Raw genomic sequence first — 16,277 nt, 5'->3', positions numbered from 1 at the left:
CATTCTTTCGTTTGTTTCTCATCAGTCTCTTCGCAACAGAAAGCAGGCTCGACTCCGTAGGCAGGGCTGTTTTAAGGCAGTTATTCAGGTATGATTTGCAGTCGGTTCGATTCACCCCTTTTAGCGGACAGTCCTGTAAGTTTCTGACAAACGCGTACCGTTATGCAACACCCTCCACCGTCAATTACAGGACTGTTCCCATGCCATTGCCCCCTAGAAGTTCTCTGGAACCTTGGTTGTCACCCCGCCCGCCTCCCGGGTCCTGCCCTTGGCAGCCACTGATCTGTTCTTTTTATCCCTATACTTTGGCCTTTTCTGAAAAAGTCACGTAATTGGAATCATACGGCAGGTAACCTTTGAATCAGCTTCTTCCCCTTGCCACGATGCATTCGTTCGACATTCACCCCTATTACAGCAGCGATTGGCCATTTATTGTATGCGGCGTGCCCTGATTTATCCATTCAATAGGGTGACCAGTTGTCCCAGTTTTCCCAGTTAGAGGGGTTTCCTGGGATATGGGACCTTCAGTGCTAAAACCATGGTGTTTGGTTACCTTCGTTCACTAGTTACAAGGCATTTGGGTTGTTTCTAGTTTTCGATGACTTTGAATATATATTTAATAGGACCAGTGACATTGAAGGTTGTTTTTTTTGTGTGTGTGTGTGGACATAACGGCTCATTTCTCCTGGGTAAATACCTAAGAATGGGATTGCCAGGTTGTATGATGAATGTACCTCTCACTGTTTCCCAGAGCGACTGTGTCATTTGTCCTTCTTACCAGCATTGCATGGGCATTCCAGTCACTCTGTGCCTTCACCACACCTTGGTAGTGAGTGTTACAAAAATTTTAAATCTGTTTTTAGCCATCTAATATGTATACAATGGTATCTCCTCATGGTTGGTAGGGATTTGCTTTATCCGTTTTGTGTAGCGCTGTGCCCACAATAATATTTTTGTGTATTGAATGAAGAATAAATGAATGGATGAATGGAGTGGAAGGCCTCAGGTATTACCTAAAACTGTCATGGCCAATGCATGGCATATGTACCACCATCTACCCTGTGCTTCGTTCTGTTTCCATGGCAGACATCACTAATCAATCTTGCCAGTCTATCCAGCTGCCTCATTCCAGGCAAGTACTATCCAATAATGAACTAACACAAGCCTCCTAGGGGTTAAAGAGGAGACCCAGGTTCAGAGTAGACTCAGAGGTTGTCCAAGGGCTCACGGTGAGCCAGGGGCAGGAGTAGACCCCAAGGCTGGGCTTTTCCCAGTAAAATTCGACTTGTCTGATAAGGTTGGGGTAGGATGACAGGCAGGGGTGGGCTGGGCTCGAGGCTGGGGTGGGACACCGCCTTGGGGTGCTCCCTGGGCACCGGCTGGGGTGGGAAGACCGATGTCGAGGATCGTCTTCCTGCAGGTGCCCAGGCGCCGCCGGGATGGCCTGCCAGCTCACGTTGGCTCCCTGGCCCAGCGGGCATACTGGGCGCTGCTGAGCCAGCGGAGGGACCAGAGCATCGTGGCTCTGGGGCGCAGCGGTGCTGGGAAGACCACCTGTTGCGAGCAGGTCCTGGAGCACCTGGTGGCGATGGCAGGCAGTGTGGATGGCAGGGTCTCAGGTACAGTGGTCTCCAGGTGGCATGTGTTGGGGGCGGGCTGTGGGGGAGGGTGGGGAGAGTTGGAGGGGACGCTGGGTTGCTCCTCCTTGTACCCGTTCAGCTAGCAGTCACTGAGCACCCATGTGCAGACTCTGTGCTTGCTTCTTTCTAGGCAGGGCCACCCATAGTTCATTGCATGCCTCTGTGCAAGTTAGAAAAAGGTACTCCTTCCTCAAGACATCCACAGCTGCCTGCAGAGCAATCATCATGCACTGACATTGTCAGAACCATACCCTTGACCGCCATGTTCTGGGAAATCGTCCTGACAGATATACAAACCCGTACTTGTATGATGTAAACAGCGTGTCCCTTCGACATGGTGTCCTTGTGCGGTGCACAACCTGCTGCGCTGTACAGAGGACCCCGTAGGTAAAGACAGAAGGGCAGGGCCTATGCTCACGAGGAGTCGACAGCCAGAAGGGAAACCGAACTTCACATATGTGCCAAACTCCAGTGCTCTGCACAAAGGGCTGGCAGAGCTGGTTAGGAGAGAGTCACGGGGAGCTCGGAGGAGAGGAGTTCGGGGGCTTCCTCGAAGACGTGATGTCTGCCTGGGTGGCTCAGTCGGTTAAACGTCCGACTCTTGATTTCAGCTCAGGTCATGATCTCGCCACTCATGAGTTCAAGCCCTGCCTCGGGCTCCGTCCATGCTTATGGAGCAGAGCAGGCTTGGGGTTCTCTCCCTTCCTCTTTCTCCCTGCCCCTCTCCTGCTCTTCCCCACCGCCCTCAAGATAAATAAATAAGACTTAAAAAACTTAAAAAAAAAAAGGAAACGATATTTGAACTAGGCTTTAGAAAGCGCCAATTAATAATAATAATAATAACCATAGTAAACATTTGCTGAGGACTTACATGCTGAGCCCTATTCCAAGCATATTAACTCATTTATTATTTAAAACAGTTCTATAAGGTAGATATTATTATTCAAACGTTATAGATGAGGACATTAAGACTCAGGTTAACTCGCTTGCCCTGGGCCACACAACTAAAACATCCTAGAGCTGAGAGTCCAACCCAGACAGTCTGGCTTTGGAGCTATAACCCCTGGGCCCGTGTTCTTAATGCTTCTTTCACTTTTGCACCCCTAAGGAGCTTTCTCAGACACCCCCCACCCCCCAATCATCCCCCACCGTCAAATTTTACTGCCATAGATATACCATGATCTCTTCATGCAGTTTATGCACATCTGTGCTTTATACATAAGAAAACAAAATCCCCCCCTACCCACAAGAATCCGCTTTTGCCCTCTTGGGGGCAATACATAGCCTAGGCTATGAGAGGTTAACTGATTTGCCCCAAATGAGCTAACTAGCAAAGGCAGAGCCCATGTTCAAATTCCTTTAACCACCGTGTGTGCTGCTGCTTTGCTGGGGTTATTCTAGAGCTTTATTGATCACCTACTCTCCACCTAACCCCCGGGAGGGCCTGGGGATACAGAGGGGAGAGGCACCAGTCTTGGCTCTCCCCAAATGTAGCTCTGCCGTGACTGCGTGTATTTGAGGGTGGGAGTCAGGAAAGGCTGTATTCAGCACCTAGCACAGTGCCTGGCGCATAGTAGGTGCCTAAGAAATAACTGTGGCGAGACTGCAGGGCTTTTCAAGGCTGTGGCTACTCTGTGAGCTCCCTCAGAGCAGGTCTGAGAATGTTAAGGCCCTGCCTTCCTTCATCAGGCCCTGGAGGCCCCTGTCACTGGACTGTAGCTATCCTGACCCTGTGTCTCGACTCAGTCTTCTTCCCCCTGCAGTCTGCTTGCGGTACACAGCCAGGGCAGCAGTGAAATGTGTGTGGTCTAGTGCTGAGTTGGGGGTGGGGGTGGCAGGGAGCCTGCTGGGGGTGTTGGGAACAGATGGGCTTGGACCAGTGCAGGTGCCAGTGGGGAAGGTGGTCCTGTGAGAGGTGGGGGTGGCAGCTCCAGGGCCATGGGTGACTCGCTGCCCCGTGCCCCCCAACAGTGGAGAAGATCCAAGCTACCTTCACCGTCCTCCGGGCTTTTGGCTCTGTGCCCACCAGCCATAGCTGCAATGCCACCCGGTTTGCCATGGTGATGTCGCTCGATTTCAATGCCACGGGGAAAGTCACAGCCGCTCAGCTCCAGGTGAGTGCTCTGGGAGGACGTGCTGCAGCATCCCCAGGCCCACTCAGCAGAGGCCACATATCCCCCCGGGACCCTGGAACGTGTCTAAGTGGTTGTGGCTCCCCCGACGGTGGCCACCTCCTCCCCGACGCACTCAGCGCCCCGGACCATCGCCAGCCTGTCTGCGCCTCGGAATGTCACGGGGATGAACTATTCATGAGTAAATACATACCTCAGCCGCTCATTAGCTGGGTGTTAAAAGCATAAGCTGAAATCAAACAGACGCTCGCCGGCCTTCCGCGAACGTCCGCGTGTAACCAACACATGGCTTGTTTGTTCCTATCTCCACAATCCCCCATGCCGATTCCCTGAACCTCAAACAGGCTGTTTAGGCAGAAAATAGGATTAGGTTGTTAGAAGGGTTGTTTGTACATCGCGCCGGGATGACGTCCAGGCTCCAGGAAAACTCCTCGGTGCCCAGAAGTCCCTCTTCTGTCCCGGCCCTGCAATTCGACCATCAGTCACCACTTGGGGCAGCTTAGTAAGCTTCTGTTAAATAAGAGTATGTTGGAGAGTGGCTCTGGTTGATTGTGATTCCCTTCGGATGCTTTCATCGGAATGGGTCTGTCGTGTCAGTTGAGTCCCTGGATGGGCTCTGGATCAGCGAGATGAATGAGCAGTTTCGATGCGGACGTGTCTGGCAGAGCGTGGACGTGAGCCGTGGCCCCAAAGAGCGCATCGGGGCGGGGGACACCCCAACAGGCCCTCTGGGTAGCTGGCCACCCGGCTGACCGTGTCCCGTCCACTCCCATTGCAGACGATGCTCTTGGAGAAGAGCCACGTGGCCCGACAGCCAGAAGGGGAAGGCAACTTTGAGGTTTTCTCCCAGATGCTAGCTGGGTTAGACCTGGATCTCAGGTGAGTGACGGAGACCTCAGCAGATGGCAAGGACTCATTCAGACCGACTGTTCTAATATTACCCAGGAGCGAGTTCACACAGCCGATTAGCAGAAAACCTGGAGGCAGACCCACTCCCCTGGGTTTAGTTTGTGATTCTTTGTGCCAGAAAACACTTAGGAAAGATCCACGGGTGGGCAGTGAGTGAGGGATATTCCAGAAACGGGCCTGGGGCCGGCAATGGGACCGTCCGGGCCACGGGGTGGAGCCCTGTGTCACGATGTCCCCTCGCTCTGCCAGGTCGCTGATGTGGGCGGTCCTTCCCTTACTTCTGTCCCTTCTCTGCTTCCAGGACAGAGCTATACCTACACCAGACGGCAGACAGCAGCTCCTTCGGCATGGGCGTGTGGCCTAAGGTAAGGAGAAGGTCCTTCTGGGGTGTGTGTGGATGTGACCAGGGGATGCGAGGGTGATGCAGGGTTCCCTGTGCAACTCTTCTCCTTTACCAGTGGGGTTGCTGGCTGGCAAGGACTGGCCATGGGTGCGGGCCTGGGCTTGTAGGGTGTCTGAGACTCGCACACATAAAGGGAAGCAGGAGGTGGGACGCAGAGAGGTAAGAGTGTGGGCTCTTGCCTCAAATCCTGGCCCTGATATTTACTAGACACGTGATCCCAGGCCGTATTATTGGTGATTCACGTGGGTAGGTGCGGTCAGGGGTGGCTTTCCCGGAAGACGTGGTCTGTGAGCAGACTTTGAGAGATGGAGTCCACCTAAAAAAGGCCAGGTGTTTGCTTGTTTGTTTACTCTTTTATTCTTTTGTTTACACCTCAACAATTGTTTTCTGAGTCACTCCCCACCCCACTACACCCACCGCCAGCTCCCGTGCTAGGCCTGCGTTAAGTGCTGGGTTTATGGCCTCCATCCGTGGGGTTTTACTCCATCAGGAGAGACGATATGGGCATTAACGCAGTCATGTGGGATATAAATGTGGCAGGGGTTGCACAAGATGCCGTGGGCACAAAGGACCGTTGAAAGAGCTACTTGGTCTCAGACAGAGAAGGCTTCCTAGCTAGGGTGACATTTGACTGGGTTTGGAGGAATGAATAGGAGTTCACCATGTAAGGGAGGGTCGATGATTTCCACACCCAAGCCTTTCAACAAACGTATGATCCGGGAAAGAAAGGGTGCTGGAATTATGGCGTATCTTCAGGTCCAGAATGAATTGCAATCGACAACCTCACACCAGACAGAAATTAACAAAGAATGGAGTATAGGCCCAAATGTAAAACCTAAAACCATGAAATTTCTACAAGAAAACAAGGGGAAAATTTCTCCAACTTTGTTTTAGGTGAAGGTTTTTCAGATGTGACACCAAATGCACAGGTTATAAGAGGACAAATAGATAAATTGTATTTCATCACAATTAAAAACTTCTGCTTTTTTTTTTTAAAAAAAAAGGTTTATTTATTTATTTTGAGAGAGAGAGAGAGAGAGAGTGTGAGCAGGGGAGGGGCAGAGACAGAAGGAGAGAGAATCCCAAGCAGGCTCCTTACTGTCAGCGTAGAGCCCGATGTGGGGCTTGAACCCAGGAACCGTGAGATCATGACCTGAGCCAAAATCAAGATTTGGACGCTTAATCGACTGAGCCTCCCAGGCGCCCCAAGAACTTCCGCTCTTTGAAAGACACCATTAATATGAAAATACAAGCCACAGACTAGGGAAAAAATATTTTCAAATCACCTATCTGATGAAGTTTTGAATCCAGACTATATAGACGACTCTCTAAACTCATAAATGCAACCTGACAAAGAAGGCGGGCAAAAGATTCCAACATACACTTTGCCAAAGAAGACACGCGCATGGTCGATAACGCACAGGGAAACATGCTCCACATCATTAAAGAAATTCCAAGTAAAGCCACAGCACCCTGCCACTACACAATCACCGAATTATCTGCAGCTGAAAAGATTGGTCACACCAAGTGCTGGTGAGAACTGGGGCCGCTGGAGCTCTCACACCCGGCTGGTGGGGATGTGAGACAGCACACCCGTTTGGGAAAACAGTTTCTTGCAAAAGGTACATGTTCACCTTCTCTATAATACGCTAGTCTACTCTGGGCTATTGATACAGGAAAATAAAGGTGCATGTTCAGACAAAGGTGTTTACGTGACAGTTCGTAGTTTCATTTGTAATAACAGGGGCATGGGTGTGGAGTACCCATAAAGGTGGCGTAATAGCCGTGAAAGTGAACGAGAGGCTGGCGTATCCAAGGGGGCGATGGCTCAAAATCGTTATGCTGAGTGAAAGCTCTCAGATGAAAGAGAGACTAACTGTATGAGCCCACGTATGTGACGCTCGAGGAATTGCAAACTAACCCACAGTGGCAGAAAACAGGGCCATGGTTGCCTGGGCATTGGGTGTGGGCAGAAGGAGGGGAGAGAGGATTTATAAAAGGAAACTTCTGGACCGTGGGATGGATGTTGTCTTCATTGTGGCAATAGTTTCATATGTGTACACATCAAAGCTTATCAAGTTTATTTATTTTTTAATGTTTATTTAAAAAAGTTTTAACGTTTACTTATTTTTGAGAGACAGACGGACAGAGAATGGGTGGGGGAGGGGCAGAGAGAGAGAGAGAGAGAGAGAGAGAGAGAGAGAGACAGAATCCGAAGCAGGCTCCAGGTTCTGAGCTGTTGGCACAGAACCTGATGCGGGGCTTGAATCCACGAACCGCGAGATCATGACCTGAGCCGAAGTCGGTCGCTCAAATGACTGAGCCACCAGGGCGCCCCCAAGGTGCCTCTGTACCTTTTAAAGAGGAATAGTTTATTCTTTGTCAATTATACCTTGATAAAGCTGTTCACACACACACACACACACACACACACACACACACTGCTAGGGACCCTCCACAGAGCTGCTGATTCAGCAGGTCTGGGGCAGGGCCTGGGAGTCTGCATTCCTCAGAAGCTCCCAGGTGATGTTGATGCTGCTGGTCCAGGGACCGCGCCCCCGCTCTAAGAACCACTGACATAGAGTTTATTTCTGCAGTAGGAGTAAGATGATATGGCTATTCCCTCTTTGGTTTTTTTTTTTTAAGTTGATTTATTTATTTTGAGAGAGAGAGGGGGAGAGAGAGATGAAGGGAGGGGCAGAGACAGAGAGGGAGAGAGAATCCTGAGCAGACTTTGTGCTGTCAGTGCAGAGACCAATGCGGGGCCAGAACTCACGAACCATGAGATCGTGACCTGAGCCGAGATCAAGAGCTGGATGTGTAGCTCAGTGAACCACTCAGGAGCCGCACAGCGATTCCATCCTTACGCTCTGGGGGCTAATCCACTCTTCCTCTGACACCCCGTGTCACTGGCGGGCACCCGCGGTATGGCTTTCTTTCATCCCCCGTGACTGGGGACTATTAGGATCCCAGCCCTTGACCGTGACAGCACAGGATGAGAGTCTCATCCAGCCCTGCGTCTTCCCGTCTGTTTAAATGAAATCTGGCCAAGTGGATCCATGGGAGTCTGCAAGAAGGTTGTTGTTTTGGAGGAGAAGGGCCCCAGTGGGGTCCCTGTGAGCTCTCCCCAGCCTGAATTTTTGTTAACAGTCCGCACACGAGAATGGGTCACAGCGGGGAATCCGTGTCAGGGAGGCTTTTGAAGTAGTTTTCTTCTTTTGTGTGTTTCTGGGGGGTGTTTTTGTGTTTTTTTTTTAGTCCAGTTGATTTGTGGGAACGGGTGGGGGCAGCCTTTGTTCTCTCCCCACTACCTGGCAGGTATCCAGGGAAGATTTTCTCAGTGTGCTAAGAGCAAAAATAAAGTCTGAAAAGTCACCGGTCCTCCATGCCAGCCTGGGCGAGTTATCTGGGGTTGGGTGGTCCCGGGACTGCCTCCGTAAGGGAACTTGGTGGTCGGGAAGTCCCCCCAGGCATGGGAGTTGCTACATACAAGCTCCCAAAGTTGCCAGATAGAGCTAATAGAAATGCAGGATGCCTAGAACTTCTGTATCTCAAAATGGACCCAATGTACAGCAAGGTGACTGTAGGTAAAGACAGTGTTTGTTCTGTACGTCAGATTTCTTAGGAGAGTGGATCTTACGTGTTCTCACCACACACAAAAAACGGTAACTACGTGGAGTGATGGATGCATTAATTAACTTCATTGCGGCCATCATTTCAGAACGTGCTTCTATCAAATCATCACATTGCACACCTAACAAGATGTCATTTTTATCTGTCATTAGAACTCAGTGAAACTTAAAAAAAAAAAAACAACCCACAGGTTGTCCAGTGAAGTCTGAATTTCAGATAAAAGTGGAATAATTTTTTTAGTATAATTCTGCCCCAAATACTGCGTGGGCAGGCCTGGAGGGTTGGGGTCGTATCAGAGAGGGCTGCCTGGAGGAGGTGAGCCCAGAGAGTGCCCAGTGAGGATGGACAGGGGTAGTGAGTCCCGCATCCCTGCTCCGCCAGACGTTGTAGGGAAATATACTAGAACAGTACCCATCGTTCATCAGAGATTCCAGCTGAACTATATGTCCTGCCTTTCACCTGGCAGTTCTACAGCCCAATTCATCCCTGGCCGAGCCTTCTTCCTCCTCCTCCTCGCCAGTCCCGCTGACTCTGATCAGTCATGCTTCGACTTTATCTGTAACCGTCGCTTTCGTTGTCCCCTGAGAATTCATTGGTGACAACGGTTAAGAAATGGGTTCTGGAGTCTGACAAATCCAGGTGCGAACCCCAGCAGCCGTCGGGTGGCCTTATGGAAGGTGACTCCATTTCCGTGGGCCTCAGTTTCCTCACTAGTAAAACCGGGATGCTGATATTCCCCCTGGCTCCCGGGTTAAATGAGATACAGCCTACCAAGTGCTCGGACTCTTAGCTTTTATGATTATGATTTATTGGCATTCTTCACTGTTACCTTGTATGGCAGCACTGGACCAGTTGGGGGGGGGCAAGGCCTCAGTGGCCCGTGAGCCCCCCAATCCATGCTTCTTAGCAGTACACCCCATGTTTTTTTGGTCTCATTGGCCTTATGTCTATTCCCTGGTGTATGTATGTGTGTGTGTGTGTGTGTGTGTGTGTGTGTGTGTATTAAATTTTTTTAATGTTTATTTATTTTTGAGAGACAGAGAGAGAAAAGTGGGGGATGGGCAGAGAGAGAGGGAGAGATAATCCCAAATGGGCTCTATGCTGACAGCAGAGAGCCTGACTTGGGGCTTGAATTCATGAACTGTGAGATCATGGCCTGAGCTGAAGTCAGATGCTTAACCGACTGAGCCACCCAGGCGTCCCCTTGGTCTACATTTTTAATACGACATTATTTTTAGGGGCACCTGCCTGGCTCAGTCTGTCTTCTATGAATATTTTGTACAGTTCGTAACAAACTGGAGGTCATTAACACTTTCACGAACAATGCTTTTCATGACCAGACGTTCAGAGTGGAGTCATGATTCCCCAAACTGTTTCTCGAATGTTGTCCATTTACTGAAAAGGTTCTCAACTCTTTTGGTAGCTCTCAATAAGGAGATGATAAACACCTTTGTGCATCTATCCTGGGCTTTCGTGCCAGCGTGAGTGACCCCAGCTTCCCAGTCCTCTGTCCAGGGAGAGACCTCCTTTTAATGGGTGTGTGTGTGTGTGTGTGTGTGTGTGTGTGGTCTCGATAACAATCTCTCATTGTCTTTGACACTCTTTGTTTGCTTATTATCGATCTGCCTACCACCCTAAGGTCCAAGAAAATGAGGGTCTTCTGTGTCCTGTTCACTGCTCATGTATTTCACAAGGCCTAGCGCTGAACCAGGCACACAGCAAGTGCTCCACAAATGTTTGTTGAGTGAATAAATGAACGAGCGGACCCCACTCACCGCAACTTGGCCAAACTTTTCTCAATTTTCCTGCAGCGGTAGCAGAACTGCATTAATTACACTTGAATTTAGCCCGCCGTGTCTTTAAAGGCATGGGCTGTGGAGACCTTGTATGTTTCTTCGGCTCCATTGCCTGCATCCTGGGAGCTGGGGTCGTTTGCTGGGAGGCACAGAGTACCCCAGAGAAGGGAATTCACGAGTTTGAGGCTCTCCTTCCTCAGCCAGCCTGGCCTCTGGGGTCCTTGAATATGGGATTAGCAGCGCCGTGGGCCTGGCTCAGTAGGTGGACAAACTCAACCTCGGCATCAATGGCTCTCATTCAGGGACAGTAACCGGCAGCTCATTGACATTCACTCCTCAATAGATATTTACTGATCTCGTTACATCCCAGGCACCGGCACAGAGAGATAACTCAGCTGGGTCTCAGGCACAAGGAGCCCATATGTTAGGAGGCAGGTGGGGGCTGCCACGGCCATATTGCAGATCATTCGAAGCCAGAATGATAGAGGTGCTTGAATAGAGGTGTGTGTGGGCTGAGACCAGGCTGCAGGGGTAGAGGCATATCAAGGAAGGCTGCCCAGAGGAGGTGAGAGGGAAGTCGGGCAGGTGCACTGAGGCCAGCGTTCCTGCTCCAGGGAGCACCTGATGCAAAGGTGAAGGTGGAGAGACCTCAAACAGTGCAGGTGAAGAGTACAGGATGAGGTGCAGGGGGAAGGGGGGCAGTCGGCTGGAGCAGGTGCTCAGGGGGGAAAGCGCCGAGACCCGCGGGTGGTGCCGGGCCTCGGTGGCGCCTCCGCTCGCTGTCAGTGTCCACCCCCTGGTCCCTGCACTGTGCCCTTGCTGCCTGCCACTTTCAGCTTTTAAATGGAACTTATTTGAGATCAGTCAGGGCACCAGGACCCATTTGAAATCACAAAGCTTTCATATTATTCTCTTCTTCTCTGTAATTTATTTTTTTGCAACGTAGCCTGATTTTTTTTTTTAAAAGTGCCCAGCAGCAGTGATAATAATAATAATCTTTGCCTCCCAGCAGTTGGCTTCTGGCTGTTACCTTCCGGGCTTTGGCCCGAGGCACATTTATTTTTTTATGACCCGGTTGTCAACTGTGGAGGAATGGTCTCCAAACAGAAATGGGGGATCGTGCACTCTTGCCGGGGGCTCTGCCCAGAGCCTCCGCTTCCTTAATCCTCCTAATGGTCCTTTGAGGTGAGGGATTATTATCACATCTGATTTCAGGAGTAGTAACCAGGCTCAGAGAGGTGAGGTTACTCGCCTAAGAGCACACAGCTTGTGAATGTCAACCCTGTGTCGTGGCTGAAGATCCTGTGCCCTGGGTTCTGACCCGCTGTGCCCTCCTGGGTCATTTATGTCCTCTCAGCCTCGGGTTTTGCAACTGTGGAATGGGCAGAGCCATACCCAGCTTCTTGGTCTGCTCCTAGGACTGGAGGCTTGGAATTCCTCCTGCCCCACCCCAGTACTCACATCACCTTACTCATTCTGTTTGCTTCACGCACCACTACTTTCTGGAAGCCTCTGACCCTCCCCAGAGTCTCCCAGCCCACTCCCCCTCACCCCTGTCTCCAGGACAGCGCCACGCCTGGTTCACTTTCCGTGGAGTGTTGGGCATGCACTTGGGCAGTGGCAGGGAAAGGTGTCCCGGAAAGCGGAACAGTCTGCCAGAGAGACGCAGTGGTGTGTGGGAACCAGCATTTATTTGGCACCATTGCATGCAGGGCTGGGTGCTCCGTACACGACTCATTCATTCCTCACAATGGCCCTCAGAGGAAGGTAGGCTACGATTTCCGTTCTACAGAGGCAGAAACTGAGCCCCAGTGCAAGGGCAGGAGATCTGTACAAAGTCACCCTGCTGGGGAGCATTGAGTCATGGAAATGTCCAGTTCTGTCTGACTCCAAATCCAAACCTGGCCTCTCTCTCTCTGCACTGTAGGGATCTCCTGGGTGCTCTAAGCACAGCCCAGTCTAATGTGGAGAGAACATTTTGGATTTTTTTTTCCCCCACTAAATTACCTGCAGTCTTTGGTTGACCTTGAGTCTTTGCATCAGATAAACCCTGGGCGTCTTGTGAGTTGATTTTTTTTCCCATTAATTTTTTTTTTAACTGTGGTGAGACAACTAATTTTAAGCCTCCAACTCAGTGATGAATATATTCTTTATTTTTTTGTCGTTTATTTATTTGAGAGAGCGAGAGAAAGAGAGAGAGAATGAGCAGGGGAGGGGCAGAGAGAGAGAGGGAGACAGAGGATCCGAAGCAGGCTCTACAGTGACGCGGGGCTCGAACTCACGCACTGCGAGATCATAACCTGAGCCGAAGTCAGACACTTAACCGACTGAGCCACCCAGGTTCCCCCCAGTGATGACTATATTCTCAAATGCACCCGTAGCCACACCCCAGATCAACACCTGGAACATTTCTGACGAAGGTTCCCTTGAGTCTCTTCCCGATCAGGGGCGTCCCTCCTGTCCCAGCGTTACCAAAATGACTTTTCTTACTGTAGGTTGGCTCGGCTGATGCTTGAACCTCACGGAGAGGGAGTCATACAGTGCGGAGTCTTTGGTTCTCTGGCTCACGTGGTCTGTGGGATTCGTGCACGTGGATGCACGGATCTGTGGCTCGTTCTTTTTCATTCCCTCATAGCACTCCACCGCTGTTCCCTGCGACACTGCCCTTTGTGTATTCAGTCTCCTGTTGATAGACATTTGGGCTGCGGGCTGATCTCCACATTCACGATCTTGCTGGAAGGGGTGGCTTTCGTGACAGCATTAGGCAGAGGTGTTTGGCTCCCTGGAAATTTAAGCAACTATAAACATCTTCCTGATCCTAATTGTTTGGATCAGAAACATATACATTTGCCTCTCTCTATTTTCTGTTGCAACAGAGACGTGGGCGGTGGAGGGGGAGGCGGTGGGGAGGGAGGGGAAGAGAAACAGATTAAGCTTTGGGGAAAGTTTCTCCTTCTTTTCGCATGAGCTAAGTGGCAGATGATGGAGTCCGCCTGTAATTTAAATTCAAATGCTCAGAGCTGACAGTGGGAGCCATAATAAATGTGTTGCCACTGTCCTTTCGGTGTCCTTTCTGTGCCGCTTTGAAATCTCATAAATAACCGAGAACATGTTGGTAAGATGCCTTCCTTCCCTCCGTGTGCTCCAGTGGAGCAGCTGCGGTTGCTAGGTTGAGCTCCTGGTTGCTAGGGATTTTGTGGTCCTGTGGTGGCCCAGAAATATGATGGATCAGTGGAACATGCTTTTGCTATTAATTGAAATATTTTCACAGCGAATCTCTCAATGTCACTGCATGCTTTGACGTCCGCCCGGTTGGTTGCTGATTCTTGCAGCCTTCTTTGCTAGTTAGACGTAGCTGGAGTGGAGGGGACAAGCGGCCTGGACAGGGAGTCAGAAAAGCCTGATCCTAGTTCTGTATCGGATGCTAATTTGCTGTGTGACCTTGGGCAAGTGTTATCCCCTCTCTGGGCGTTGGATTCCACAAAATTTAAGAACCTGCCAGCTTTACCAGCCTACAGTTCATCACCCACGCTCTGTAAGAGGGCCAAGTGCAAATCAGTTCCTCATTATCTGCCGGTGGATTAGTGACAAAAGAATTCTTGTCCCTAGCTCACTTTCTCTCAACCCAGCAGGTTTCTGGGCTGAGTCTCCTCGGCCAGATGGTGTGTGTGTGCGCGCAGGAGTTTCAGGCTAATTTTAATATTCAATCAAACATAATTGGGATCATAAATCTGAAAAAGAAAAAAACAACACCCTACAACCCATAAACATCTGATCATGTCACTTTCTCTTTCCTCCTGCTTAAAAAACCTTGGGCAGTTTCCCATCCCTTGCCCTGGCGAGAGCATACAGATTGCACTTCGTTGTTAAGGCAGATCAGTTGGTGGCGGCTGCAGGGGGTGGGGTCCTGGAAACAGTGGGGACTCGCTGGCTTGCTGTGGCATCTCGATCGATTAACGATGTCTGCCACAGGTCCGGGAGTATAGACAGGCGTGTGTATTTGCCAGGCTTGGCTGGAATCCAGAGCCTCTAACATCATACGTGAGGCCATCCCAAGTGGCACCTGCCAGCTTCTCAAGCTTTCTCGCTTCTCTGTCGGCCCCACCTCCAAAAATACCTGCTTCTGTGCCTGCATTCAGTTGAACACCTGTTGTCCCCCGAGATTTCCTTTGGTCACGTTGTTCCCTCTGCTTGTAGGGACTTACTGCATTAAATCGGTCAGTGACGCCTGTGCCTCTTCCAAACTTCAACCTCAGTGTTGTCTCGCCTTCTAGGACAAACTCTATGACAATTTTGAGGGGGATTCATTGACGCCTTCCTGCCTCTGCCCGGACCCCGCCACCTAGCCTGCGTCACACTAAGTTTTATGTCTCTTTCCACGGCTAACCTCGAGAGGCCCTCCAAAGTCAAGTTCTGGGGTTCCCTCGGCTTTGCGTCCTCTGGGCCCCGCACACAGCAGAGCCTCAAAAACTCTACCCAGGGAACCCACGGGTGAATGAGAATCACAGTGCATTCCAAAGACAGATAGGAACGACTTACTTTCCCTGCAGTCTGAGCTCTGGGCGTCAACACTCCACAGCCTAATTGTGGGTAATTTACTGTGGTTACAAAGCGACCGCATTGTTCCCCACCCCCGCCCCCCCAGGTCTGAGCTTTGCATTCTCGCCACCCTGACGGCCTCTTCCTCTCTCCCTTTGCTCGCAGCCCGAAGACAAGCAGAAGGCGGCAGCTGCCTTTGCCCATCTCCAGAGCGCCATGGAGACACTGGGCATCTCGCAGGGCGAGCAGCGAGCCATTTGGCGGGTGCTGGCAGCCATCTACCACCTCGGCGCAGCGGGAGCCTGCAAAGGTGAGTCCTTCCTGCCGAGCTCACCTGCACTGCCAGCTGTCTGCCTTGGCAGGTGCCTGACGAGCCCCTTCTCTCCATGAGGCGGGACAGGATCAATCTGTCATCCTCTGTGTCTCCGGGACTGGGAGGATGTGTCTGGGAGGCCTCTGGACCAGGTGCCATGAGATGGAAACAGGTCTGGGTTTTTTAAGCAAACCTCGTAGACTGGCGGCGGTGCCCCCCAGAGCTCTCCGTGATGATGGAGATGTTTTCCATCCGTGCGGTCCAGACCCAGCCCCTCGCTGCGGGTGGCTGTTGAGGACTTGACATGCAGCTAGTGCACCTGAGGAATTAAAGTTTTAATTGCATTACATTTTAATTAACATAAATTTAAATAGCTATATGTGACGAGCAGCCAGTGTCCTGAGCGCAGAAGGTCTAGGACATTTGAGAGAGAGTTGGGTCCAAGCAATAAAGGTGCTGTGTTTCGATCTCGACATCTTGGAGATGCTCCCCACCATATGTGGTGAAGCTCACCCAGCCATCCTTGTCCTCCTGAGTCTGTCCCTGCTCTTAATGGTCTGTTTACTGATCATTCTTACTTCCCCTTTTTTCCCCAAGATGGTTCTGGTCTTCTCTCTGGCCCTTGCCCCTCCCTAGCCAATCTTTATTCACCTTGCCCTGTAGATGATCTCTGTGACAGCATTTCTGTCTGTGTTTCTCTATTCCTTCTGTTTGCCAGTCTTTTTCTTTTCTTTTCCTTTTTTTTTTAATTGTTGCTCGGATGATTGCAGTAGTCTCATTGCTAATGACTACCTTCCTCCCTCTGTCCATCCTCATTGTGACCTTTGGAGTCTTTTCTAAAAAAAAACCACAAGCCTTTTGTGTGCCATTCCCCTGCTTAGAATCCTCCCAAGTTTCTCCCTTGCCTGCTAA

The 16,277-nt window shown here is 50.7% G+C and overlaps 1 protein-coding gene across 3 annotated transcripts in view; it reads left to right on the top strand.

Annotated features, from left to right (window-relative positions):
• The window catches only part of MYO18B (myosin XVIIIB), a 258,994-nt gene that overhangs the window by 29,008 nt on the left and 213,709 nt on the right, over positions 1 to 16,277 (top strand). For all 3 annotated transcript variants that reach the window (XM_086682197.1, XM_086682198.1, XM_086682199.1), the window contains 5 exons: positions 1,421 to 1,619; positions 3,612 to 3,754; positions 4,551 to 4,651; positions 4,983 to 5,046; positions 15,218 to 15,362. In XM_086682197.1, the coding sequence (XP_086538323.1) occupies positions 1,421 to 1,619; positions 3,612 to 3,754; positions 4,551 to 4,651; positions 4,983 to 5,046; positions 15,218 to 15,362 (652 nt within the window). The remainder of the gene's footprint in view (positions 1 to 1,420; positions 1,620 to 3,611; positions 3,755 to 4,550; positions 4,652 to 4,982; positions 5,047 to 15,217; positions 15,363 to 16,277) is intronic.

The sequence above is a fragment of the Puma concolor genome, chromosome D3 (genome assembly GCF_028749965.1).
Source record: "Puma concolor isolate L17-30 chromosome D3, mPumCon1.1.hap2, whole genome shotgun sequence".
NCBI classification, from domain to species: Eukaryota; Metazoa; Chordata; class Mammalia; order Carnivora; family Felidae; genus Puma; species Puma concolor.
Note: the sequence above shows the minus strand (reverse complement) of the source record. Positions and strands in the feature narration are given on the sequence as shown.